The 27761-nt window shown below is 46.3% G+C and overlaps 1 protein-coding gene across 1 annotated transcript; it reads right to left on the reverse strand.

Annotated features, from left to right (window-relative positions):
• On the reverse strand, positions 1–27574 carry OBI1 (ORC ubiquitin ligase 1). The gene is made up of 6 exons (XM_053384542.1): positions 27372–27574; positions 14781–14916; positions 13306–13397; positions 11596–11844; positions 8742–8830; positions 1–2568 (listed from the first exon to the last, which is right to left on the reverse strand). Exons 1-6 carry the CDS (start codon positions 27441–27443, stop codon positions 1005–1007), a joined length of 2202 nt encoding a protein of 733 aa, XP_053240517.1. The 5' UTR covers positions 27444–27574; the 3' UTR covers positions 1–1004.
• Positions 27575–27761: the final 187 nt, after the last annotated feature.

Genomic DNA, 27761 nt, shown 5'->3' on the forward strand with positions numbered 1-27761 from the left:
GCTTGTGACATTTTTTTTATTCATTCCACAAAGAAAAAAAAGCATGCAGTATTAATGTAAAACAGTACAGTATTCATGTAAAATGCTCAGTGCACATTTGGTAAACAAGGCATTAGCATACCAACCCATTTTTATGAACTACACAGTCACAAAACAACACGGTCTTGTACAACAGTGGCACTTTCTCATTTTGGAAAGTTGAAAGCAGTGTTTAATTAAAAAAAAAAAGGAAAGCAAAGAAGCAAAAAGGACTGGGTTCTGTGTCTTCAGCAAAACAACATTATTTTTCCAAATGAAAACTGCCAAAGAAAGAGACTAACAGCTACATATTCAAAGCTACAGATTCAGCAAAGACTCATGCAGGTGCGAGCAAGCAAATGTTTTGCGGTGGAAGCCAGGTTCGTAGAGAAGCTGGGCTTTGTGATGATAGCTCCTGTCACATTTTTGCAGAAGAAAACAAGAAGCAACGGTGCCACCCCACTGGTGTCAAACCCATATCATGATTTGTCTCCACAAGAAACTGCTTTGAAGATCTGTCAAGGCTCAGTAACTGGGCATTTAACAGCTCCTCACAGGATAGAGACCTCCTATAACCCAACGCTAAAGAAGCAAAAACAAACCCCGAGGTGTCTAAACCTGAAGACATCTATCGAGAGATAAACATTACGAAGATTTATTCTTCAAGAAAATGTACTCCAAAGCAGAGGGGGAAGGAAACTGTGGGTCTACAGGTGTTGCCAGACTCCCACCAGCCCAGCAGATTGCCAGGAATGGTGGAAATTGTAGTCTGGATGAACCTGGGAAGCCCACAGGATCCTCACCCCTGCACCAAAGGATTTCCACACTCCGTCGCTCAGTGTCAAAGTAGGACAGACTGAGGTCACTGGAGAACCCAAAAGGAATTTGCAAGGAATGGTGAAGGAACGAACATTTTCACATTGGCACTGAAGTATTGTGTTTAGGAAAACAAAACAAAAAAACCCACTGAAAGTCAAGAAGGGGAATCAGTTCTTGGTCGTTTTTGAGGGACTCGCGCTGGACAGGCTACTCTGGATTTTCCTTTTCGCCGACGCGTGGATACTTTTGGCTTTTCTGTCGGGTATGAAGGATGACGACCAAGGAGACTGGAGTTGGTTGTGGAGGGTCTGCAGCTCGGGCGCCACCTTATAGAGAGGGGACCCAAGTTTGTGCTCTTCAAATGACCCTCGAGAGTTGCTAAACAGAAAGCTTGGGGAAAGCTCTCGTTGGAATAGGAAACTCCGAGGTTTCGTTTCACTCGTTTCTGAAGTCCGGCTGGCAAATAACGGGAACGGCTCTGTCGTCTCTAAGGCAGATGGAGAAAGGATGGAAAAGGTGGCAGACTTCCAGTCGCTCCCCTCTTCCGAATTATCACCTGCAAGAGGACATTTTAGAGCGTTTTGCTCCTTCCGCTCCTTGACAGTCTTATCCTTTTCATTGAGGAGGTCAGGACACTGCGTGGACTTGCAAGAGTTATCCAGGTCAGAAGACGACTTGGAAGTGTAATAGGGGCTCTTGCTATTGTCCGACTCGGACATCATCGAATCCAGCTCGGAGATTTTATCAAGGTAGGCGGCATCCATAGACGCCTCGCTGGACGTCCTGGTTCGATTCATTTCCGAAGAGCGGACAGGATGCAGCTTTTTCGGGACGCTCGGGTTGTGCGTTTTGTCGCCGGATTTCGCCGAAGGCTCGCCAGAGTCGCCGGGGGCCGCGCTGGGCTCGGGGCCCTCAAAGTTCTCATCATAGCGAGGCTGGCACCTGTTCCAAAACACCGGCTTGTCCGAAGCAAAACAGGCTGCCTTGGTCTCGCCGCCCTCGCAACTGCTGGCGCTATGTTCCGGAGAGTCTTTGTTCCCGTCATCCGACGCCTCACCGAAATCCTCAAACTCCAGTTTCCTCAGAAAGGTGGGTGTCGTTCTGGGATCCTCCTCTTTTGTGGCAGGGTCGTCTTTGTTGCCAGGAGTGTTCAGCTGCAGGCAACTAAGAGACAGAGGCGTGCAGGGATCCGGGAGTTCATAAAGCTCTTCTTTGTACGGCACACAGTCTTCTATTTTATCCCATGTTTGCTCCGAACAGGTGTCCATTTCGGAGCCCCCTATATCCAAGAGGCCCTCCTGAGAGCCGGCGAAAACGTCCGTGCCGGATGAGCACTGGGCAACAGGCTCATCCGAACAGCCCCGGCCGGCTGAATTTAGGCACACGTCATTGCTGCTCCCTAAGAGCCCGCTCCCCGCCGGCTGCTCGAGGTCATCCGGGCTGTGGCTAGCGCACAAGCAGCTCGGGTCTATGGGCTGTTCCGGGCTCTCCAGCAGCGCTATCTCGCTGGCTGCGCTCCTGCCACTCTCTTTGTCCTCCATGGGATCTGCGGCGTCGCTTTCTGGGCTTGTGCTTTTCCGTTGGCTGCCTTCCCTCTTCAGCCGAGCGACCTGAGCTTCCAGGTCTTCGATGTAGGCGTCGCTTCTTTCCAAAGCTTTCTTCAGGCGGTTGGTTTCGCGCTCGCACTGTTCCAGCTTGGACTGCAGCACGGCGACGGTAAACCTTCCGAATCTGCAGGAAACCAAAATGCGAGGCGTTTAAAGAGGGTTAAAGGAAACAGAGAGTCAACCGACACCCCAATTCTTACCGTTTCACTTATTTATACAAGAAGCAAGCGTCAACAATCCCATTTACCCTGCCATAGCTTTACGACAGAGGCAAGATCAACAAAAGGTGGTTCTATAGGCCTCCTAGAAGAAACCTGTGGCTTGAAAGTTAAAGGTAATTAAATAGGCAATTTGTTATGTGCAAACAACTCATAGCTCTGACGAAGGTGGCTCAGAAGACAGACACGTTTATGGAGTTAGGAAAAGTCTGAGGGACTCTGAGAAGGAAGGGAGAATGGAATGAGAAGAGAGATGAGGAATCTGTGGTCTTTCCAGGCATTGATGGGCTATTTATCTAACTATTGTAAGTTGTGCTGAGTTTATATTTCATTTAAAAAGGGGGTTTCGTTTAAAGAAGGGACTAGTAAGTCCCATAAATAATAATTACTTAAATGTATATCCTGCCCATCTTCCCAATAGATCCCTGGCCAACATACAACAAGCGATAAAACAATATCGTCATCAAAAGAATTCCAATACAGATTCTTGCCAAGGACTGGCTAGATGAGGAGGAATGTGGGGAGGCAACAGCCTAGGGAACTTCTCATGGAAATATCAGACTGGGAAGGCTCTGAGGCAGGAGAATGGTACAGGAGAAAGCCCTCAATGGCTTCGGCCTTGTATATCTGAAGGAGCATCTCCACTCCTGTCGTTCAGCCCGGACACCGAGATCCATCTTCAAGGGTCTTCTGGCGGTTCCCTCACTGTGAGAAGCGAAGTTACAGGGAAACAGGCAGAGGGCCTTTTTGGTAGTGGCACCTGCCCTGTGGAACGCCCTCCCACCAGATGTCAAAGAGAGAAATAACTACCAAACTTTTAGAAGACATCTAAACGCAGCCCTCTTTAGGGAAGCTTTTAATGTTTAATAGTATTTTAGTGTTTTGTTGGAAGCCGACCAGAGTGGCTGGGGAAACCCAGCCAGATGGGTGGGGTACACATAATAAATTATTATTAGTAGTATTATTATTATTATTATGGCGCTGGCAACACACTCGTGGTAAATCCTAGTTTCTTGACCCTTCTTTCCTCAATGTCAAGACCTCTGTAGCATTATTTTAACAGTAAACAGCTGAAGGATAAGAGTGCTGACCATCCCTAACACCCCTCCATCATCCAGCATAAAATTTGTCTGTGGAATGCCCTCCCATCAGATGTCAAGGAGATAAATAGCTATACAACTTTTAGAAGACATCTGAAGGCAGCCCTGTATCGGGAAGTTTTTAATGTCTGATGTTCTGCTTATGGTTTTCTATCTTTTGGAAGCCGCCCAAGAGTGGCTGGGGGAACCCAGTCAGATGGGTGGGGTACAACTAAAATGATGATACCAGTTCCTCCATACTTGGAAGCTGTGCCCACACTAGAATAGGACATGCCCATGTCTTTTCAAGTCAAGCAAAGCACCACGTTGCGACAAAACCGAGAACATGGCGATTATGCCCTAGTTAAGCCCCAAAATTCTACATCTATGATAAAAGGGAGCAGAGAAATCTTTAGAAAAAAGAGAGTCTATGGCTGAAAATTAAACCATTAGCAGCACTAAGGCAATAACAAGCAGAAGATTACCCTACCAGGGGCTGGACCTATCCATTCAACTCAAATATGCATGAAGAATTATCCCCTAAAACAATGGCAGAGATTTATGATAACATTTGAACAGCAGTCCACATCTTGAAATATTTACATTCAATCATTTTCTTACAGCTCAGCAGTGTTTTACAATATACATTTCATCCACAATGTCACCTTGTCAAATATAAAAATGCCAATATGAAATTCAGTAATTGTCACCATCCTTTAGAGATTTTTTTTTTTTAAAGACTCATTTGGAGCCTTGCGATTATTTTCCTCTCTGATGTACAGCTTTCTCCCGGCTTACGCAGTGCTGGAACTTTAAAAAAAATAAAATAAAAAATCTTTTGCAAAGCTCCTTGTTTCCTTGGAACTCCAAACCCGCATACTTCAATAAAAACACAGCAGTCAGTTGAGCAGAGCGGTGCTTTTGATGAAGAGTTTGTGCTGACACCCTAGATCACTTTGCTTCACAAGTTTTAGTTAGACTTCTGGGCCTAAATCGAAGTGCTGGGGCCTGCCTAAAATGGCTTGGTACCTAGATCTCTGAAGGATATGCCCTTTCTCAACCTGTAAACTCAGGCTTATCTTCAGAGTTCCTCCTCCGGCTGCCCCAAGCCATCTGAAGTGAGGCACGTGGCAATTAGGAAGAGAGCCTTCTCAGTGGTATTAATATTATGCTATTATTATTTGAATTTGTTATTATTTGAATTTTATTATTCTTGAATTTGTATACTGCCCTATACCTGGAGGTCTCAGGGAGGTTCACAGAATAAATCAAAATATAAAGCCACAAAATACATAATCAAAATAACAACAACAACAACCCAATAACACCCCCACTCGAAAAAGCCCCACATATTAAAAGGGCATAGGATGGGCTGATAGCACCCCAGATGAAGAATATTCACCCTGGGGAGGTTTGACTGGTTCATCATCATCATCATGATAATAATAAAAATAATAATTTATTTATACCCTGCCCATCTGGCTTCCCCAGCCACTCTGGGTGGCTCCCAACAGAATTAAAAGCACAATAAAATACCAGACATTAAAAACTTCCCTAACCAGGGCTGCCTTCAGATGTCTTCTAAAAGTCAGGTAGTTGTTTATTTCCTTGACATCTGATGGAAGGGCGTTCCACAGGGCGGGCGCCACTACCGAGAAGGCCCTCTGCCTGGTTCATACTGAGAGCTGCTGCTCAAATTTCACCTGAAGCAAAATTGGGGGTAAGTCCATAGGCAGAAGAGCTGATAAATTCTGAAGGATGTGGCTAGAGAAACTTAAAAGCGTTCTGCAATTGCTGAAGCGCACACCCGACCAAGAGACTGAAGATGCAACATGAAGCACACTCACAGGTGCAAGAAATAACAAAAAGTGATCAAAAATTAACTGTGTCAGGTGAACAGACTACAAGCCGAACTCTTCTTGCACAGATTTATAAATATATTTAACATCTGTTTGGGTGCTGCAGTTAACAAACGCTACTTTCAGTTGCTGTATTTGAGGTTTTAATATTGCATATTGGATTTGTGTTTCTTTTCTAAGCCTTGTTGAGTATTCATTTGAACTTAAGAGCTGGGTAGAAGTATAAGACACACACACATACATAAATGTATCGGTTATAATTTTTGTGCTGGACAAAATTCTTCCTGGTTTCTCTCTGTCTCTCATGCCTTGTTACACTGCCGTTTCTATGAGGATATACGCTCAGTATTTATCACCCCTTCTATGCAAAAATCTCCAAATGAATCTGAACTTCAATGTCTAAAATCCCTGGTAGAGGACAAGGATCCTGAGATCACGTTAAGGGTAACCAAATTCTGTGTGACTGCCATAAAACTTAGGGAACAAGCTGTGCAATCATAATGATTAAGGCCTTAAATGATAATTTTAGGTTATATGTTAGTGACTAAGTTTTAATTTATATATTTTTAAACTGTTGCTATATCTGTATTGTCCCTGTTATACCTAATTGCAAATTCAAATGTATCCCTATCGTGTTTTATGACTTCCTTGATATTGCATGTGGGCTGAAACTGGTCTGTGAATAGCCTAGCTTGGACACAAGAATTACCCACCTTGGAAGAATGGCAGATGCAAGTAATCGACTATATGGAAATGGCTGAGATGACTGGCAGAATCCGAGACCAGGGAGAAGAGTTGGTGGAAGAAGATTGGAGGAAATTTAAAACTTATTTACAGAAGTATTGTAAAATGTATGAATGCTGATGACATTGAATTAAAATGAAGGGGTTCTAGTAATAAGAGATAAAAATTTGAAATTTGGGAGGTAAAATAAATAAGGATAAAGTAGTAGGATACGAATTTGCTGAACTAATTGTCAAAAAGGGATATAAAAAAGGGAGGCGTGAGGAAGTCAGGAAAATAAGTTAATTGAAGATGAATAATTGGAAAAGAGTGATTTGTGTTTTTCTTATTCTACTTTTTGAGTGTTGATTGTCTTTTTTTGTTTTATTGTTAAATGTTTGTATTTTATGTATCGTGAAAGTTTGTATTGTTGTGTTTTATATTTTCTTTGTGTTTTTATTGTTCTACTTTTCTATTGTTAAACTGAATAAAATATTATTTAAAAAAAACAAAAAACGAAGGATAGCCTAGCTTGTACTTGGCACATTCACAGTGCTGCAAGAAAGGATTCATGGTGAAAAGACATGGGGGCCTGTTAGCAAGCAAACTTTGAGAGCCAGCCATAGTTGCTATGGAAGAGAGAGACTTGTCTGTGCAAAATATGCACAGTTCACTTATATGCAGATCTAGCAGAAAAGTCCAATGGAAGAAATGTGTCAGATGTTTATTTAATGCAACCTGCATTAGAGGCAACCTCTAATTTGCTTACCAAGAGAAAGCATTGTACTCTCAAGCGCAGGTTCTCTTAAGAAGTGTGTCTGGACCTCAGAAAGACCACCATTCTAGCAGCCATAAGGGACACACTGGGAAGTACAGACTAAGCAGGGCTACATCAGCACATTAACTAACCCACCGGTCTATTTCTAGTGCATTTAACACAGGAAGGAAGTTAGGTAGGAATGTATCTCACGTCCGACCCAACATTGTGGTTTGCACACATCAGGCAGCCAAGATGAGATGACCGCCCTCTCTCTCACAGCATCATAGAATTGCAGAGTCAGAAAGGACTCTACAAGGCAGGAATATTTTGTCCAATGTGGGGCTCAAACCCACAACCCCGAGGTTGAGAGTCTCCTACTCTACCAACTGAGCTCTCCCAGTCTCATCACGTTCTTTGAAGTGATGAGTCTTTTAACATAGCAGATCAGGAGTGGGGAACACCAAGTTCTCCAGATGTTGGGACTCCAACTGTCATCACCTCCAACCACCATGGCCAATGGTTAGTGATAGCAGCTGTCCACCACACTCTTTAAATTCAACAAAGGAAGAAGGACTAAACACTGGAAGAGGTTGGTGGGCCTTGGTAGGTCCCGATGAGAATTTCCAAGGGTGCCACTGTGCCCACAGGTGCCATGTTGGGGACCCCGGGTTCCAAAACTTGTTGTATGAGTGCTGGGAGAAATGGACGATGGCCACAAAACTACTGGAGGAGTCACTGTGGAAAAGGTGGACAATGCTATGATCTGTTTCAACAAATGTTTTGAGAAGAGGGGACAATATGGCTTTCCACCAAGTTCTCTAAGTAACCTTGAGAGCAACCAGGAGCAGGCTAGACTTTACCACTCTGAGGCCAACCTGGAAACACTACGGGTTGGTGGAGGAAGAATGGATGGTACCCTTCAGATGTTGTTGGACTTCAGCTCTCATCATCTCTGATCATCTCCCATGGCTGGGGCTGATGGGAATTGAAGTCCATCAACATCTTGAGGGTACCATGTTGGCTATCCCTGCTCTACCCTTTGCCTGTCCGTTAATTTACTTCCACAGATCCCCTTGCCACCCATGGCATCCAAGCATCTGAATACAAGGCTGTAGTTGGCAGTACCGTTGTCGTGAAGGAATGGGGAATCATTTTTACCTGAGGTTGATTTGATTGTCCTGTTTTTGCATCTCTACCCTTGGACCTTCGGGCTGCAGGGTGGACTACAAACACTTTTAACAAAACCAATAAATTTCCACCTGAATACCTGTGGTGCAAGTTGTTTTGAGGACTCATGAATAAATCTATTATTATTATTTTTATTCTATAGAACAGCACAGGGGGTTGTGGTGGTGGTTGGGCGGGGGAGGGAAAGTAGGAAACAGGCAAATATCAAGCAGTTTTTGTAATATCGTTGTAGGTGGTTTTGAAACAAATCTAATATAAATCACCATGCATTCAGACAGAGACGGCATGTAGCATCTAAGTCTGAAGGAAGACAAGCCGTTCAGAATTCCTATTTAATCTCCACACAGACAAAACAAAGACAAAGCTCTCCACCAGCCCAGTCTACATTCCTGCAACGGCGGTTATGGTCCTCCAGTAGCTGCGTATGATCGTATGAATAATGCACGACAGGTTTTAAAATATTTACATACTTCTGGGGCGATCGGCTTCCAACCTCAGCCTTTAGCCGCAAGTTCTCCCTCACAAGGCCACTGTTTTCAAGCCTCAGTTTCTTATTTACCTATATGGAAATAAATAGGATTATAAGCGCGCAGGGAAAAAACCCCCAAACAAACTCACTCGTAATGTTTATAAGACTTTAAAGGAGGGGAGGCATATTTAGACAGGAGCAACAGTTAACTCCGCTCCCTCTTCTCCGAGACCCTCGACAGAGACACCACTTAAAAATTACCCTGGGAAATGGCTTGCAAAAATTTCTGGAGAGAGAACAGGCATTTTTAATTTATATTCCCAAAATACACCGCAAGGCTTCTACCCAGGGAAATAAACAGAGCCATGTTAGTTCAGCCTGACAGTCATTAAGGGGTGGTGTTGGGGAGGTACTAATGGCAATTCCATGTTCCCCTCCTCCTTCTCCTCCACATGACTAAATACTTTAAATGCATTAACATTACAATGTGCAGGTATCAGCAAAATGAGTGTCGAACAGCTTCCTGAATCTCCCAAACCGAGTTAAGATTGTCAAGCGGCTTTTTCCCCTTATAGAAAAAAAATAAAAAGAGAGGCACAGACACACACACTCTAGAGAACAAAATCCGCGATGACAACTTATTTGCCAGGCCCCATTGGTGTCGCTTGCAGAATGCTGCTATTAATAAGCCTCAGGATTTAAAGCCCCTCTTGTCTCCGCAAACGGAATCAAGTGTCTCGTTTTCCGTTAAGGGCAAGGAAGCCAGAGGCGCACACATTCGCACACTCGCAACAAAGAAAAGGTCAGAAATTCAGTTGCGCACCAGGGCTGCGGCCCACAGGCCGAATTTTGACCCATATCCCGGTTTCCTCCAAACCCCACCTGCTTGCCCCATGCTTGACAGGGGGGAATTTGGCAGCACAGCCGATACCTGCAAAAAACAGGGGCTGAAGTCATGGCTCTACCAGCTGATGGGCTGTTGGTTCAAGCCTGCAGGATTGGCTGCAGGACCCTGCAGCTGACAAACAACACAAAGCCGCTCTGCCAATCGAGGCTTGGCACTCAAGAAACGCAGACACGGGGCTTGCAAAGCGTCTTTGTGCTGCGTTTCCGACAGACCAGTTGACTGTCAGCAGCTGCACATGGGTCTTTCGCGGGCAGGCGGAGCAACCCCCCTGCCCATCATCTGGCATCCAGGTGACGGGCAAACAGGTTGCGCTGCCTGTCAGAGTCAGCCCATTGGGGTGTTGATAAGGATTGGACCTGCAAGGTTGGACAAATTGCACTAAAGCAAAACTGGAAGTGTCCTAACTCTTCCTTCTGAGCATGCAAGAGGAAAGGTGTGTGAGCACAGCATGAGACAGAGGCTCCCTACAGCTTGTTTACATTATGCTAAACCAGGATAGGGATGTTGTGGCTCTTTGGCACTGAGCAAATGTCATGGAAGGGTGGACAATTTGGAGAAAGAAAAAGTGGAGTGGGGGAGCCTAAATAGGTGGAGCGAAGGCAAAGAGGTCTAAGCTATCAGGAGGGACAGTTACAAGATTGTGGGCCCTAAATGAAGGGAACATGCATGCACCATCCTGTAGTAATAATAATAATAACAATAATTTATTATTTATACCCTGCCCATCTGGCTGGGTTTCCCCAGCCACTCTGGGCGGCTCCTAACAGAATATTAAAAACACGATAAAATATCAAACATTAAAAACTTCCCTAAACAGGGCTGCCTTTAGATGTCTTCTAAAAGTCAGATAGTTGTTTATTTCCTTGACATGTGATGGGAGGGCATTCCACAGGGAGGGCACCGCTACCGAGAAGGCCCTCTGCCTGGCTCCATGTAACTTCTCTTCTCGCAATGAGGGAACCACCAGAAGGCCCTCGGAGCTGGACCTCAGTGTCTGGGCTGGATGGTGGGGGTGGAGATGCTCCTTCAGGTATACTGGACCGAGGCCGTTTAGGGCTTTAAAGGTCAGCACCAACACTTTGAATTGTGCTCGGAAACGTACTGGGAGCCCATGTAGGTCTTTCAGGACCGGTGTTATATGGGCTCAGCGGCCATTAAGGGAACATTCTGTTAATTACAGGCAGCCTCCATTTTAGTCATGGCTGATACATGCACAATCGCACACAGCACCGAGCCCAAAAGTGACCCGGAAATGGCATAAAAGACATCACTAAAAGGGCGGAATGGGGGACGGGGTATTTCAATCGCGCACGATTTCACTCAGGTGCGCAATGACCCAGAACTCAATCCCCCATGGATTGGGGTTGCTTGCAGCGACGCGGACTTATAAAAAATATTGGGGGGGCCCGGGAAAGCTCATGAATAATAAATAAGCTCATGAATATGCAAATAAAGTGGCGCCGCCTCCTCGTGAGCGAATAGGGGAGAGCGTGCTGCGCCTATTAATCAGCTCCAAAGGAAATTGGGTGGAGCTTTTGCTCGGGAGGGAGGGCAGGAGGCATGCAGCCCGCCCCCCCTGTGCATTTTGGGCTGGGGGAGGGGCGGCGATGGCGCTCTGCTGGAGGGGCGCCGGAGATTATTGGGGGGGCGGAGCCCCCCCAAACGAATTTTTGAGGGGGCTCGGGCCCCCTCAAGCCCCATGGAGTCGGCGCCTATGGTTGCTTGTGCCATGAAATGATGGTGTGTCAAAAATGAAGACAGAACATGGACCTCATACAACCACGGCCTTGGTTTCATGGAATATTGAACAATGGCCAATTAACAGGAAGTCCACTGACCCAGTGCCTCAACCCTATTTCGCTTCCCAACGCACCTAGGAAACTACGCAAGAGGTTACACCGCCCGTTATCCCTGCCCATTCAATATCGCCAGATTTTGCATTCATTACCTCCGTTAGCACTCCCATGTCCTCCTTCACCTTTTCATACATATCATTAGCCGCCTGAAGCTTCTGTGTCCATACCGCCAAAGTCTCTGGATCCACCTTGTGCTCGTCCTCCGAGAGTCCTGGACTTGCCCGGGTTTTGTCAGACACGTCTAGCGTCTCGGGGTGCAGGACAGATTTGAGCTTCGCCTCCAGGCTGAGCTTGCTCCCTTTCAGCTCCTCCACTTCCTTCTGCAGAGATTCTATTTCATCCTTCCGAGTGAGGCAAACCCGTGGCCGATTAGGGGGCAGAAGAAACACGTTTTTGCAGGAGGCAGGAAAAGAAGAGGGAAAAACAACAACAAAAACGGCTAAGTTTCTTTGTTATACTGCTCAATTCTCCTGCAGGTTTTTGTAGGCTGATCCCAGTAGCTGGCTTTGAACCTGTCATCAAAGAATACAGTGGTACCTCTGGTTACAAACTTAATTCGTTCCAGAGGTCTGTTCTTAACCTGAAACCGTTCTTAACCTGAGATACCACTTTAGCTAATGGGGCCTCCCACTCCCGCCGGTGCGCGATTTCTGTTCTCATCCTGAGGTAAAGTTCTTAACCGGAGGTACTATTTCCGGGTTAGAGGAGTCCGTAACCTGAAGCATTTGTAACCCGAGGTACCACTTTACATGTATATACAGGGTGAGTCTTTTAAAACAGGCCCTGTGGAACATGTGTACTCTGTATCCATGGGGTCCCTTTTAAACGATTCACCCTGTATGTGTGTGCATGAGTGTGTGTGTGTGTGTGTGTGTGTGTGTGTATGTGTGTGTGTGTGTGTGAGAGAGAGAGAGAGAGAGAGAGAGATAGTACAGTACTGAATCAGACCAAAGGCTGATCTCACACAGCATCTTTTTCTCAGCAGAGCCTAGGCAGATGCACAATTCAAAGTGTTGGTGCAGACCTTTAAAGCCCTAAATGGCCTTATCCCAGTATACCTGGAGCATCTCCACCCCCATCATCCAGCCCGGACACTGAGGTCCAGCGCCGAGGGCCTTCTGGCGGTTCCCTCACTACAAGAAGTGAGGTTACAGGGAACCAGGCAGAGGGCCTTCTAGATAGTGGCGCCCGCCCTGTGGAACGCCCTCCCATCAGATGTCAAGGAAATCAACAACCATTCGACTTTTAAAAGACATCTGAAGGCAGCCCTGTTTAGGGAAGTTTTTGATGTTTGATGCTTTATCGTGTTTCTAATATTCTGTTAGGAGCCCCCCAGAGTGGCTGGGGAAAGCCAGCCGGATGGGCTGGGTATAAATAATAAATTATTATTCTTATAATTATTATTTTAGCCAGATCTGTACGGAACAGCACCTTGGAAGACAAAGCAGTTTCAAAATATCAAGTGTACACCTTAAGCTCCTCAATATACAGATAGTGTACAGGCTGGGTTTCTAACACCGGATTAGAGAACCCACTGATTCGCCAGGGCTTGCAAAGCCCTGGGAACATTCACAAATACCCTCCTGCAAAGCCTTGCTGAGTACTTTGCTTTTAGCTGAGCCCGGTCATTACCTGCCCCACACTTCACAGGTGTAGGGCAGGTGGGTGTGGCTTGGCCAAAATGGCCTTGCGGACCTAATAAGGTCCATAGGTTGTTGGTTCCCCATTGATAATGTGTCCCAAGGGAGTTGGCACCATACAAACCAGAACCTCACAAACCGCCCTTCCTGACACGGTCTTACCTCATATTCTTTGTGCATTAGCTCCAGCCTCGTTTTGCGGAGCTGTTTCCTGACCGTCGGGCTGAACACAGGGTTGCTTTCACTTGTCCCTCCTGCAGCAACACAACAAGCAAGGCTCTGTTCAGCGCTCAGCTTTCTTCTAAACATCTGCAGCCCCTCCAGATCTCTCCAGACTACAACATCTGGAGGGGCAGCAAGTTTGCACACTTCGCTTTGAAGTTTAAATATAATTTATTTTAAGATTACGATTCACAAAGGCTGTCAAATCCTAAAGTCACTCTCCTCCTGACAAACACCCTGAGAGATGTGCAATTAAATCTTATTTATATTTATAAAATTCATTACATCTTCTGCATGTCTACTCAGTAATCAGAATGCTGATTTCCATAGGCCTTGCTGCCAGCTAGAGGATTCCAGTCTAAAGTCTTCTTTACTTATAATCTGGGGTTGCCACCACCTCTGCGATCGCTCCCATGTAATTTCCTGGAATGTGTAACACATATAGGTAAGGGTAAAGGGACCCCTGACCATTAGGTCCAGTTGTGGCCGACTCTGGGGTTGCGGCGCTCATCTCGCTTTACTGGCCGAGGAAGCCGGCGTACAGCTTCCAGGTTATGTGGCCAGCATAACTAAGCTGCTTCTGGCGAACCAGAGCAGCGCACAGAAATGCCGTTTACCTTCCCGCTGGAGCGGTACCTATTTATCTACTTGCACTTCGACGTGCTTTTGAACTGCTAGGTTGGCAGGAGCAGGGACCGAGCAACGGGAGCTCACACCATCACGGGGAATCGAACCGCCGACCTTCTGATCGGCAAGTCCTAAGCTCTGTGGTTTAACACACAGTGCCACCCATATACCTGACAACAACCCTGTGAGGTAGGTTAAGTGGGGGGGGGGGAGTAACTGGCCCAAGGTCAAGCAGTAAACTTCACGGCTTGAGCGGAGATTTGAATTCAGGTTTCCCAGGCCAACATTTCGCTTCCGTGTTGCAAACTGGGGAAACTTTCCCTGGCACAAACAACAAACTCAGCACATGTTGAATCTATTCTATTGGCTACAACAGAATGCTTCTTTCAAGCCTCATTTCCCCAGGGGAAGGGACCCTGCGGGTGCCAGGAATGGTCTTGGCACGTGCTCCTGTGGGTGCTGCGTTGGTGACACCTGCTCTAACCACTACACCCCACTGCACGCACTGGCTGGAGAATCAAGGCTATGGCTGGGAACACCTGGGTTTGCTGGATAACCTGTCCCATTCACACTATCACAGTCAAATCTGTTTCTCGGGGATGTTGCAAAAACAAAATGGGATATAGTGAAACGGACGCCACCATTGCAAAAAGGGCAGAATAAAAATACAAGAGCTGGTTGCAAGCCTCGGCAGAAACGGCACAGCTGGGTGCTACAAAGGCTCCATGCCATTCAGAGGATAAAAAGCTTCTGCATGCATTTGATGGGAGGGTGAAAGGATGCCTTACCTAAGACCTCCTTGCAAGGATTGTCAGTGGTGATGGGGATCCTGCAAGCAGGACACTGACTGTTGTTCTTCAGCCACACTTCAATACAAATGGAGCAGAAGACATGGTTGTTGGCACAGATGACCGGATGACGGACCTTGCAACGGAGAGGGTATAACAATTAAAAAGGTATTCTAGCAGAAATTGCTCTTTCCCCTTTTTGGCTTGGAACACACATAAAAATCATACTTAGCATAGAAGGAACATAGAATCATAAAGTTGTAAGCATAGCTGTCAACGTTTCCCTTTTTTTAAGGGAAATTCCCTTATTCAGAATAGGATTCCTCGTAAGAAAAGGGAAAAGTTTTATTATCACATTTTTTGGTATTGCATTAGATTGTTATAAGGTGTACAAAAGAGTTTCTTCAGCTTGTAAACCGCCTTGGGTATTGTAAGATAGAAAGATGGTATTACAAATTTAAAAAGTGATGAAAAGTGAAAGTGATATCGGGTCCAAGAAGCTAGAATATTATATGCACAGAAATGGAAAGAAGAGGAGTGACTGCTTTTGAAAGTAATGGACTACGCAGAAATGGCAAAGATGACAGAGAAATTAAGAGATCAAAACGATGAAATTTTCATAGAAGAATGGAGGCTCTTTGTGGACTAATATGTGTGTGTGTGTGTGTGTGTGTGTGTGTGTGTGTAGAGTCAAATGAAATTGTGGGCAGGATTTGAGATAAAAGCAGCGGAAGAGAAAAGATAAAATAATTGTAATAGAGAAGCTTTCTGTAACAGATAAAATATATAATGCAGTAGAAAAGGTTTGAGCAAAAACACTGCGGGAGGTGCGGGTAGGAAGTCAATTTACGAAACAATGCAATGATTTGATTTTGTGAAAATGTTTGACAAAAGTAACAAAAAAGTATAGATACTGCTTGCGAGACTTTTAGAAGATGCCCCTGACTGCTTCTGGCACAACGTAACTCAAGTTTCCAGGATTTTTGCCTTCCCGGTTTTACACCACACTGAGAACTAGAAACTTTAGAAAATAAATAAGAAGTCCAGACTGTCCAAAGCCCAAGTTCTGCACTGTGTTTATTTTGCACAGAACCCCAGGAAAAAAGACCCAAGAGACACGATGATAAGTGAACTCAAAACGGAATTTAGACTTGCAGAAGAATCTGCAGCACAAAAAACTCCGCCAGTTTGCCATTTCCCTGCAGACAAAAATTAGTGAAGCTACCAGGAAAGGGCAAGAGGTTTTCTCCGCCCTGCTGAGATGTTCTAAGCACTGATAACCATCCAATATAATATGTTCTATTGTACAGAAGGCAGAAGTAAAGAGCTGCTATGCCACAGAGAATTGGGGCTTTAAGCATTTGTATCTTAACAAGATGCTTATATATTTTCCTAAAGGAGCACAAACGGTTTTAGAAAAATAAGTTTCTGAAAGGCATTACTAATAAGATCTCCCTTTAATTTAAAATTCTGCTTGGAGTCCAACCCTGGGATTCAATAATCAACTATAAACAGAGAAATTCTGCATTTCATAATGCTACTTCGCCCACTGCGAAAACTTCTTTAGAGACCAAAACAAATGTTACTTTTGCTCCCAAAAGCCTTTGATATATTTGTGCTTCTAAACTCTGCTCTACTTCCAGAGATATGAGACACAGGATAAAATAAAAAAAGCCTAATTTCTCAAGCATTGTGGTCTACTGCTCTGTCCTAGGCAAACAAACCTACCGTATTTTTCGCTCGATAACACGCACCTGACCATAACACGCACATAGTTTTTAGAGGAGGAAAACAAGAAAAAAAAATTCTGAATGAAACAGTGGATGTATCATTTTTGTGCTTCATGCTGCGGCCACAGACATGTGATTTGACGGTGAGTTTGGGGTAGCCCAATGCAAAGATCCTGAGGATCCATGTGGATCCATGCTTTGTAACCACGTTTTTGCACCATTGCAGCCCCAGGCAACAGTGGTTGCGTGATTTTTTTGGTGCAGGCTGTAGCCATGGACATGCTATGTGATCTGATGGTGAATTTGGGGTGACCCAATGCAAAGATCCTGAGGATCCATGTGGATCCGTGCTTTGTAACCACGTTTTTGCACCATTGCAGCCCCAGGCAACAGTGGGTGCGTGATTTTTTTGGTGCAGGCTGTAGCCATGGACATGCTATGTGATCTGATGGTGAATTTGGGGTGACCCAATGCAAAGATCCTGAGGATCCATGTGGATCCATGCTTTGTAACCATGTTTTTGTACCATTGCAGCCCCAGGCAACAGTGGGTGCGTGATTTTTTTGGTGCAGGCTGTAGCCATGGACATGCTATGTGATCTGATGGTGAATTTGGGGTGACCCAATGCAAAGATCCTGAGGATCCATGTGGATCCGTGCTTTGTAACCATGTTTTTGCACCATTGCAGCCCTGTTTTTGCATCAGATCATTGCTATGTGATCTGATGGTGAATTTGGGGTGACTCAATGCAAAGATCCTGAGGATCCATGTGGATCCGTGATTGGAACCACGTTTTAAGTAGGGAGGGAAGGAAAAACATAGAAGCGACAAGGAGAGGGGTGTGCAGAGAAGCAGCTGGCTAAGAATGCAGGAGAGGGGTTTTACCGGAGGGAGGAAAGGAAGGCAAAAGTCCCCCCCCCCCACAAGCCAGCCAACTCTCTCTCTCTCCCCCCCCCCAACCTGCATGTTGCCTTCGAGTCCCAGACGCACGGAGAGGAATTAGAAGGACGCTCTGCTTTCCACTCTGCTTGCCTGGAGGGGAGGGGTTTTCTCTGCTCTTTGTTCCGTTTGAGCAAACACAGTAAGGAAACAGAAGCGGGTGGGCAGTAAGACCCTGAGGCAGAATGCAGGAAAGCAGCAGCTTCCTCTTTTCCTCCCTTCTCCGGACGATTTGATATTTGCCTGATTTTTGCCTTCACTCGCGCTTGTCAGCTCCAGGGACCACACATTCGCTCAATAACACGCACAGACATTTCCCCTTACTTTTTAGGAGAAAAAATCTGCGTGTAATAGAGGGAAAAATACGGTAAGTCCTCTACAATGCCTTGAATGCATGTGGGGCGTCTCAGGCTCAGGGGCCAAATACAGTGGTACCTCAGGTTACATACGCTTCAGGTTACAGACGCTTCAGGTTACAGACTCTGCTAACCCAGAAATAGTGCTTCAGGTTAAGAACTTTGCTTCAGGATGAGAACAGAAATTGTGCTCCGGCGGCGCGGCAGCAGCAGAAGGCCCCATTAGCTAAAGTGGTGCTTCAGGTTAAGAACAGTTTCAGGTTAAGTATGGACCTCCAGAACGAATTAAGTACTTAAACCAAGGTACCACTGTATAGCCATCCAGGGCTCTCTATCTGCCCTCTGAACTCTCCCTCAGACCATACCAGCGGTTTTCCATGCCCTTTTCATGTGCCTTTGTCCCGAACAGTGTTTCCCAAACTTGGGTCTCCAGCTGTTTTTGGACTACAATTCCCATCATCCCGGACCACCGGTCCCGCTAGCTAGGGATGATGGGAGTTGTAGTCCAAAAACAGCTAGAGCCCCAAGTTTGGGAAACCCTGGTCTAGAATGCCTTTGGCCTGCTACAAGCCTGGGTGGAGAAATGGGTGCCAAAAAAACCTCAGACAAGTCAGAAACCTTTTGTATGACCAGTAGCGGGTGGCATGGCCGAGATGCTCAACTGTCCTCCTGACAGCTGAATGGCTGGTGCTTACAGGGAAGGGAGAGGTAGAGAGGAGGGTCTTGCAGTGCAAACACATGGCTAGATTGGCTCAGCTGGTGTGTTTGCACTGAGCCAAACTTGTTGCCACCTCCCTCCCTCCTGGAAGTTGCAGCACCTGCCAGGAGGTCAGGTATAAATCTCTACTCCATTGCATTGTTTGCAACTGTCTCGTTTTACACTTCCCCCCCTCCAAAAATTAAGGGGAAATGTGTGTGCGTCCCATGGAGCGAATGCAGGCTCCTTGGCTTCAGCGATAGCAACGCGAAGCCTCCGAAGCGCAGAGGGAGCGCTCCCTCCGCACTCCGGAGGCTTCGCGTTGCTTTCGCTGAAGCCTGGAGAGCGAGAGGGGTCGATGCGCACCGACCCCTCTCACTCTCCAGGCTTGAGGGATAGCCACCTGAAGCCTTTGGAGTGCAGCGGGAACTTGCGCTGCACTCCAAAGGCTTTGGGTTTCTTTTGCTGAAGCCGGGAGAGCAAGATTCTCCTGGCTTCAGCAGAGAGGAAGAGCTGCGCAGCGCCCCTTCAGCGAAGCGGGAGGAGAGATGGAAGGGGCTCCATTTCTCCTGCCGCTTCGCTGAAGGGGCACTGAGCAGAGAGGGGGAGATTTATTTTTTTCTTGTTCTCCCCCTCTAAAACAAGGTGCGTCCTATGGTCCAGTGCATCCTATAGAGTGAAAAATACGGTAAGTGCAGGCTCGGGGCCAGAGACTCTTCTGAGCATCCAACTTCTCTGTGACAGGCTACGGAGTCAACCACAACCAGAAGTTTCACATCACCCAAGACAAAAGTCCCCCCAAAGTAGCACATTATATGATAGAGTGTCCTAAGCACAAAGCATTCAAGGACACATAGTAGTGCTGTTTGTGCATTGCAAAGAGTGTGCCTCTTCTAAGGCACAGGTCAAATCTGTGTCCAGGGCAGCTGTTTACCAGCTCCATCTGGTACGTAGGCTGAGACCCTATCTGCCTGCGGACTATCTCACCAGAGTGGTGCATGCTCTGGTTATCTCCCGCTTGGACTACTGCAATGCGCTCTACGTGGGGCTACCTTTGAAGGTGACTCGGAAACTACAACTAATCCAGAATGCAGCAGCTAGACTGGTGACGGAGGGCGGCCGCCGAGACCATATAACACCGGTCTTGAAAGACCTACATTGGCTTCCAGTACGTTTCCGAGCACAATTCAAAGTGTTGGTGCTGACCTTTAAAGCCCTAAACGGCCTCGGTCCAGTATACCTGAAGGAGCGTCTCCACCCCCATCGTTCTGCCCGGATGCTGAGGTCCAGCGCCGAGGGCCTTCTGGCGGTTCCCTCATTGCGAGAAGCAAAGCTACAGGGAACCAGGCAGAGGGCCTTCTCGGTAGTGGCGCCCGCCCTGTGGAACGCCCTTCCAGCAGATGTCAAAGAGATAAACAACTACCTGACATTCAGAAGACATCTTAAGGCAGCCCTGTTCAGGGAAGTTTTTAACGTGTGATATTTTACTGTATTTTTGGTTTTTATGGAAGCCGCCCAGAGTGGCTGGGGAGGCCCAGCCAGATGGGCGGGGTATAAATAATAAATTATTATTATTATTATTATTACTAAGATGGCACCTGCCAGCTGTGGTTTCTCTAAGGGCTCTTATGAATCGGCGTTTTGAGAAGTCTGCCGCATATCTGGTCTGGGTCAACGTCTTCTTAGATTCAGTACATTTTCTCAAGCAAGAAAATCTAACCCCACGTGCCAGTTGCAACCCCAACCTCCAAATGTTACTTATTTTATTTTGGAGCATTATCGTTTCTCTGTAAAGTGCCCTGGGCATAATTGGCGGGGGGGATTCCTACCACAAGAGGCTTTCAATTTATAAATTGACCCAAGGAGTAAAGGTAAAAGTAAAGGACCTCTGGATGGTTAAGTCCAGTCGAAGGCGACTATGTGGTTGCGGCCCTCATCTCGCTTTCAAGCCGAGGGAACCGGCATTGGTCCATAGACAGTTTTCTGGGTCATGTGCCCAGCATGACTAAACAGCTTCGGGCACAACGGAAGCCCATGATGGAAACTAGAGCTCACAAAAATACTGTTTACCTTCCCACCACATTGGTACCTATTTATCTACTTGCACTGGTGTGCTTTCGAATTGCTGGGTTGGCAGGAGCTGGGACAGAGCAACGGGAGCTCACCCCATTGCTGGGATTTGAACAGCCAACCTTCTGATTGGCAAGCCCAAGAGGCTCAGTGGTTTAGACCACAGAGCCACCCGCATCCTAAGGGGTGAGAAACACTAAAGGGGCAAAAATAAGAGGACTATGCCATTGTTTCAATTACACACACAGTTTGTTTCAGAAGGAGGGTATCGGGGCTAGGGAGCTGTCCAAAGATTTTGCGGAAAATGTGAGTTTTAAGGTGGGGCCAGCAACCAAACTCTTCTGTTTGATGTTTTCCTGTTAAGTGCAGCAGCTAGCCAGTCGTGCCCTCTCAAAGGACACTCTGTTCCAGCCCTCTTGCAGGATACTCTATTCCACTCCCGCCCTCGCCCCAATGATTTTCTGTTTTATTCCTCGCCCAGGCAATTGGCATTTCCTGTCCACTGAGCATGCTCAGTTCTCATTCGGCTTTTTCTGGGGTTGCCGTCTATTACATTTTTTAAAATGCAGGTACTTCTGCAAACCTTGGAGGTGGTGCCATTTTGGCTACAAAAAGGCCTATGCCAGGAGAATACGTAAACAGAAAATATAGGGAACCCCTGGGTCTCCAGAACTAGACCACAACCCCCACTATCTCTAACCAGTGGCCATGCCAGTTGGGTATGATGGGAGTCCAGCAAGATCTGGAAGGTCAAAGGTTGGTCACTTTTGGTACACAGGATTCAAACTTATGGGGTGGGGGGCGCACAAAAAACACACAGGCGAGTTTTGCCTATTGATTCTTGGGGGTCCATTTCACAAACAAAGCATCATTTGCTGCTTGCAAAACACTAGCTAGTGAAGAACAAAGGATGCTGATCGGGTCAACCTGAAAGCCACTCTTTGGCCTCAAGCTCCCAGGTGGCCTACAATTAAAATACAACAATATACATCAATAAAAGCCAGTCAAATTATAGCCAGCCAGTCCAGAAGCTTGTACCAATGAAAGTCTTCATCTGGTCCAGGAAAGTAAGTTGAAACAGGTGCATTTCTCTGGAGAGGGCATTCCAAAAACCTTCTCTCTGATGGGCAGGAGAATGTTCAGTTTCAACCTACTGTCCCAACCTGCCTGGAGCTGATGGGAATTTTAGCCCAAAATATCTGGAGGGACCAGGTTGGTGAAGGATGCTCTACCAAGTCCTAGTCTTAATGTCCTCTCTGCTTCAGGTGAAAATGCTTGCAGACAGCAAATAAAGGCACAGTAAAAAGCAGAGACATCACCTTGTCAACAAAGGTCCGTATAGTTAAAGCTATGGTTTTCCTGGTAGTGATGTATGGAAGTGAGAGCTGGACCATAAAGAAGGCTGATCGCCGAAGAATTGATGCTTTTGAATTATGGTGCTGGAGGAGACTCTTCAGAGTCCCATGGACTGCAAGAAGATCAAACCTATCCATTCTGAAGGAAATCAGCCCTGAGTGCTCACTGGAAGGACAGATCGTGAAGCTGAGACTCCAGTACTTTGGCCACCTCATGAGAAGAGAAGACTCCCTGGAAAAGACCCTGATGTTGGGAAAGATGGAGGGCACAAGGAGAAGGGGACGACAGAGGACAAGATGGTTGGACAGTGTTCTTGAAGCTACTAACATGAGTTTGACCAAACTGCGGGAGGCAGTGGAAGACAGGAGTGCCTGGTGTGCTCTGGTCCATGGGGTCACAAAGAGTCGGACACAACTAAACGACCAAACAACAACAACAACAAATGGTTTGAGGCCTGGCTAGTGCCTGGATCCTTACCTTGATTCAGTGAACAAAGATATGTCAGAGGTTCAAGCAATCCATCAAATAGATCCCCCTAGAGTTTCAAAGTGACTCAACGTTTAGAAGATATATAAACACAACTGACAACACCATTCAAATGTCGAATGGAAGATTTCAGCAGTTTCATAATTAAGTATGCATTGCTTTTAATACAAGCAGATCAATCCACTATAGCTTTAGCAGATTAAAAAAGGTAAAGGTACCCCTGCCCGTACGGGCCAGTCTTGACAGACTCTGGGGTTGTGCGCCCATCTCACTTAAGAGGCCAGGGGCCAGCGCTGTCCGGAGACACTTCCGGGTCACGTGGCCAGCGTGACAAAGCTGCGTCTGGCGAGCTAGCGCAGCACATGGAAACGCCGTTTACCTTCCCGCCAGTAAGCGGTCCCTATTTATCTACTTGCACCTGGGGGTGCTTTCGAACTGCTAGGATTGGCAGGCGCTGGGACCAAGCAACGGGAGCGCACCCTGCCGCGGGGATTCGAACCGCCGACCTTTCGATCGGCAAGCCCTAGGCGCTGAGGCTTTTACCCACAGCGCCAATTTATCAGTGGGCCTCCTTGTTTATTCTGAGGTTTATTTTGGTTCTGATGCGTTACCGCAGCAGAGAAAAAATATTTAATGGTGGCTTTTCCGTCTAAAAACAATAATCATTACAATTTAGTTAAAAGATCTATAGGCCGTAAGGACTCAACCTCTAGTCATGTTTCTATATCAGTAATTAAAAAAATCAGAATGTTTTCATATTGGTGTATGGTTTTTATTCGGGTATGTTTCTAAGTTTTTAACATGTTTATAAAGCATTCTGTTTTATTTATTTATTTAAAGGAAGAGCAGCTATTACACTTATTTACAGGCCACTCTTCCTCTCTGAAAGCAGCCCACGAGAATGAACCACTATAATACGCACCTTGATATTTTATGAGTTGGTCTTCCCCTGAAAGGCATCACAAGAATCACAGAATTGTAGTGTTGGAAGTGACCCTGAGGATCATCTAGTCCAACCCCCTGCAATGCAGGAATATGCAGCTATCCCATACGGGGATCGAACCTGCAACCCTGGTGTTGTCAGGACCACGCTCTAACCAACTGAGCTACCCAGTTGGTTATCAATCCCTATTGCCACAAAAGCATAGCACTGTACTACCCTGCCAAATAAGATACTCCACTAGCAAACTTGTATATGGCCCCTACACTCAACAGAAGGTACCACACTTCCAAAAGATAAAGAAGCTATTGCATTGTGCTGGAAAGAACATTACCAGCATCTCCTTAACCACAACACCCCCGTAGCTGCCAAGGTCCTCTCACAAATCCCGCAGAAACAAATTAGAGTTGAGCTTGCAGTATCTTCAAATCTGGAAGAGTTGTGCACAGCTATTAACCAAATGAAAATCAACAAAGCCAGTAGACCTGATGGGATACTTGCCGAAGTCTTCAAAGTGGGTGGAACTGAACTTACACAACAACTTCACAATCTCATCAAAAAAAATCTGGGAGAGGAGATCCCAGCAGACTTTAGGGTTGCCAAAATTACCAACCTTTTTAAAAAAGGCTATAGAAAGGATTGCAGAAACTATGAAGGCATCTCTTTATTAGCTGTGGCCTGCAAAATTCCTGCAAGGATCTTAGCAAACCATCTCCTAACTATATCCAAGGCTACCCTTCCTGAATTCCAAAATGGTTTTCAACCTTCCAGGGGGACAGTAGACATGATTTTCACTGCTCAACAGCTTCAAGAAAAATGCAGAGAGCAAAACCAACCCCTGTATATGGCGTTTATTGACCTCACTAAGGGCTTCGACACTGTAAATTGTAATGCCCTCTGGACTGTTCTTCTGAAAATTGGCTGCCCAAATAAACTTGTGAACATTCTTCGGCGCCTCTGTGATAATATGACAGCAACAATTGCAGATAACAATGGCTCTCAAAGCGAACCATTCACAGTGGGATCAGGTGTTAAACAGGGATGTGTTATCGCCCCAACTCTATTTATTATTTATTTTCATTGCCATGATCCTACACATTGTTGAAGGGAAACTCCCCACCAGGGTAGAAACCATATATCGAACAGATAGAAAGCTCTTTAACTTGAGTAGGCTGAAAGCAAAGAGTAAGGTTACCATAACTTCCGTCATAGAGCTTCAGTATGCTGATGACAACGTAGTGTGCGCACGCTCAGAGGATGACCTCCAAACCATCCTAAACATCTTCGCAGAAGCTTATGAAAAGCTTGGCCTTTCGCTCAACATCCAAAAAACCAGAGTGCTGCACCAACAAGCACAAAACAACCCCTCTGCAGCGCCACAAATCCAACTCAATGGTGTAACATTGGAAAGTGTCAATCACTTCTCCTACCTGGGCAGTTATCTTTCCACAAGGGCCAACAATGATGCCGAAATCCAACATCACCTGAGCTCTATGAGTGCAGCTTTCTCCTGATTGAAGTACAGAGGTTTTGAGGACCAGGGCATTCACAGGGAAAGCAAAATGCTTGTTTACAAAGCTATTGCACTACCAACCTTACTGTATGCTTGTGAAACATGGACCACTTATAAATGCCATCTCCAACTCCTTGAAAGATTCCCTCAATGGCGTCTACGAAAAAAATGCATATCACTTGGGAAGACAGGCGAACTAATGTCAGTGTACTGGACGAAGCAAAGATCACCAGTGTTGAAGCAATGATTCTTCAACATCAACTTTGTTGGACTGGTCATGTTGTGCGGATGCCTGATTATCGTCTTCCAAAGCAACTACTCTATTCCAAATTTAAAAATGGAAAATGTAATGCTGGTGGTCAACAAAAGAGGTTTAAAGACTCTCTCAAGGCAAATCTTAAAAAATCAAGTATAATCACTGACCAGTGGGAAACACTGGCCTGCGAGTGCTCCAATTGGAGAACAGCCTTTGCCAAAGGTGTCATGGACTTTGAAGACGTTTGAACTCAGGAAAGGGAGAAATGTGCTAAGAGGAAGGCAAACACTCACTGTGATCAACTCCCACCCAGAAACCTATGTCCCCACTGTGGAAGGACGTGTGGATCCAGAATAGGCATCCACAGTCACTTATAGACAGATCATTAAGATCGTGTTCATGGAAGACAATCTTACTCGGCTATGAGTGATCACTAAAGAAGACGATGCTGCTCTCTCCATGAGAAAAGCCACCATCAGATCTGAAAGAGGGGGAAAGTTTTCCTACCAAGCTCCATCATACTCACGGCCACAAACTTTCAATGTGTATACAGAGCCTGCTGAAAACAGGGTTGCAGGTCTATTCGGCGAACACAGTTTCCCATAAGTATCATAACAAACATGGCAGAAAGTGAGGAGGAATTAAAGAACCTTTTAATGAGGGTGAAAGAGGAGAGTGCAAAATATGGTCTGAAGCTCAACATCAAAAAAACGAAAATCATGGCCACTGGGCCCATCACCTCCTGGCAAATAGAAGGGGAAGAAATGGAAGCAGTGAGAGATTTTACTTTCTTGGGCTCCATGATCACTGCAGATGGTGACAGCAGCCACGAAATTAAAAGACGCCTGCTTCTTGGGAGAAAGGCGATGGCAAACCTAGACAGCATCTTAAAAAGCAGAGACATCACCTTGCCAACAAAGGTCCTTATAGTTAAAGCCATGGTTTTCCCAGTAGTGATGTATGGAAGTGAGAGCTGGACCATAAAGAAGGCTGATCACCGAAGAATTGATGCTTTTGAATTATGGTGTTGGAGGAGACTCTTGAGAGTCCCATAGACTGCAAGAAGAACAAATGCATCCATTCTTAAGGAAATTAGCCCTGAGTACTCACTGGAAGGGCAGAACATGAAGCTGAGGCTCCAATACTTTGGCCACCTCATGAGAAGAGAAGACTCCCTGGAAAAGACCCTGATGCTGGGAAAGATGGAGGGCACAAGGAGAAGGGGACGACAGAGGACGGGATGGTTGGACAGTGTTCTCGAAGCTACCAGCATGAGTTTGACCAAACTGCGGGAGGCAGTGGAAGACAGGAGTGCCTGGCGTGCTCTGGTCCACGGGGTCGTGAATATTCGAACACGACTAAACGACTAAACAACATCATAACAAACAGATTGGGAGGGAGGAAAAGAAGACAGTAGACCACAGAGTGGTTGTAAATAAGATCTGAAATCATAGCTCAGGATCATTTCTTGCAGTGCTAGTCAACATTTTCTCAGCATACATGCCATAAACGAAGGTAGAAAGCAAGAGGAAACAAACAAACAAACTCCAGCTGAACTCCTATAACATTATTGGTTGTGGAGAGCTTAGTGAAGCAATCAGGGCTGTCCTTAAAGGGGGGGGGGGAGCCTGTCTGGCCTAGGCTTCTACTCCAAATTATTTGGCCTAGCTTGTTACTAGCAGGTTCTCAGCCTGCAGAAACCCAGATTGAAAAGCTCGTCTCTCAAAACCACTGACAAGGCATCGACTCTGATCCAAGCAATTTCCAATCACTCTAAAATACTAATTTTAAAAAGCCCCGAAACAAACGAGGAGGAAGGGGGAAGTCTTCGTTTCGCCCCCACCCCCGGCAGACCCTTCATCACAACAGCTTCCCTTCATTTTACAAAAAGTGAACGCGTCCTCATTTAAGTACTGTACAGCCCAATAAGTCTTGAAAAGCGGAAGCAAATCTTTCCGGTCCAGCTAAGGCCTCCCTTCCTCCTCCTGGTTCTAAAAGCAGCCACACACACGAGGTTCCGGTGAACTGCAGGGACAAATCTGGGAACCGGGGAACAATCGGCTACGTGTCAGAGGGAAACGCGACAGCTTTTGGGGGGAGAAGAGAGAGGAAATCCTCCTTGGAATCCATTCTCGCTCTCCTCCCTGGCAAGGCATGGCTTTCTCCCGAGGACCACGCACGCTTCAAAGTGTCCCTTCTTTGGGGTGGGGTGGGGGGCGGTTGCATCTCGAACGCAAGGTGCCGTTACCTTTCCCAGGCAAATGTGGCAAGTGATGGGCAGCGTGAGAGAAAGTGTTACATTCTGAACGTTCTGAGCCATTGTGACGTTTCGAATCCCGCGAGCGTGGAAGTTCCAATCCACAGGCGGCGGCGACCGCGGCGGCGGCGGCGAAGGAAGACTCGCTCTCTTCAACTCTCACGCTGTTAGGGCTCCCAGTACGGAAAGCCAGCTAGGCCAATCTTCCTCGCATTGACGCGGACGCTTTTTAAGACTTCTCATCGGAAGAGGGGGAGGAGAGGAGGGAGGGGCCGAGAAATCTGAGCACGTAGAGCGTGAAAAACGCGAGTTTGTCGCCAGGTTTGTCCTCTCTTGCCTTGCCTTGGCAGACACGGATGTGCGCACACGTATCTATTTCGA

Source organism: Podarcis raffonei, chromosome 4 (genome assembly GCF_027172205.1).
Source record: "Podarcis raffonei isolate rPodRaf1 chromosome 4, rPodRaf1.pri, whole genome shotgun sequence".
NCBI lineage: Eukaryota > Metazoa > Chordata > Lepidosauria > Squamata > Lacertidae > Podarcis > Podarcis raffonei.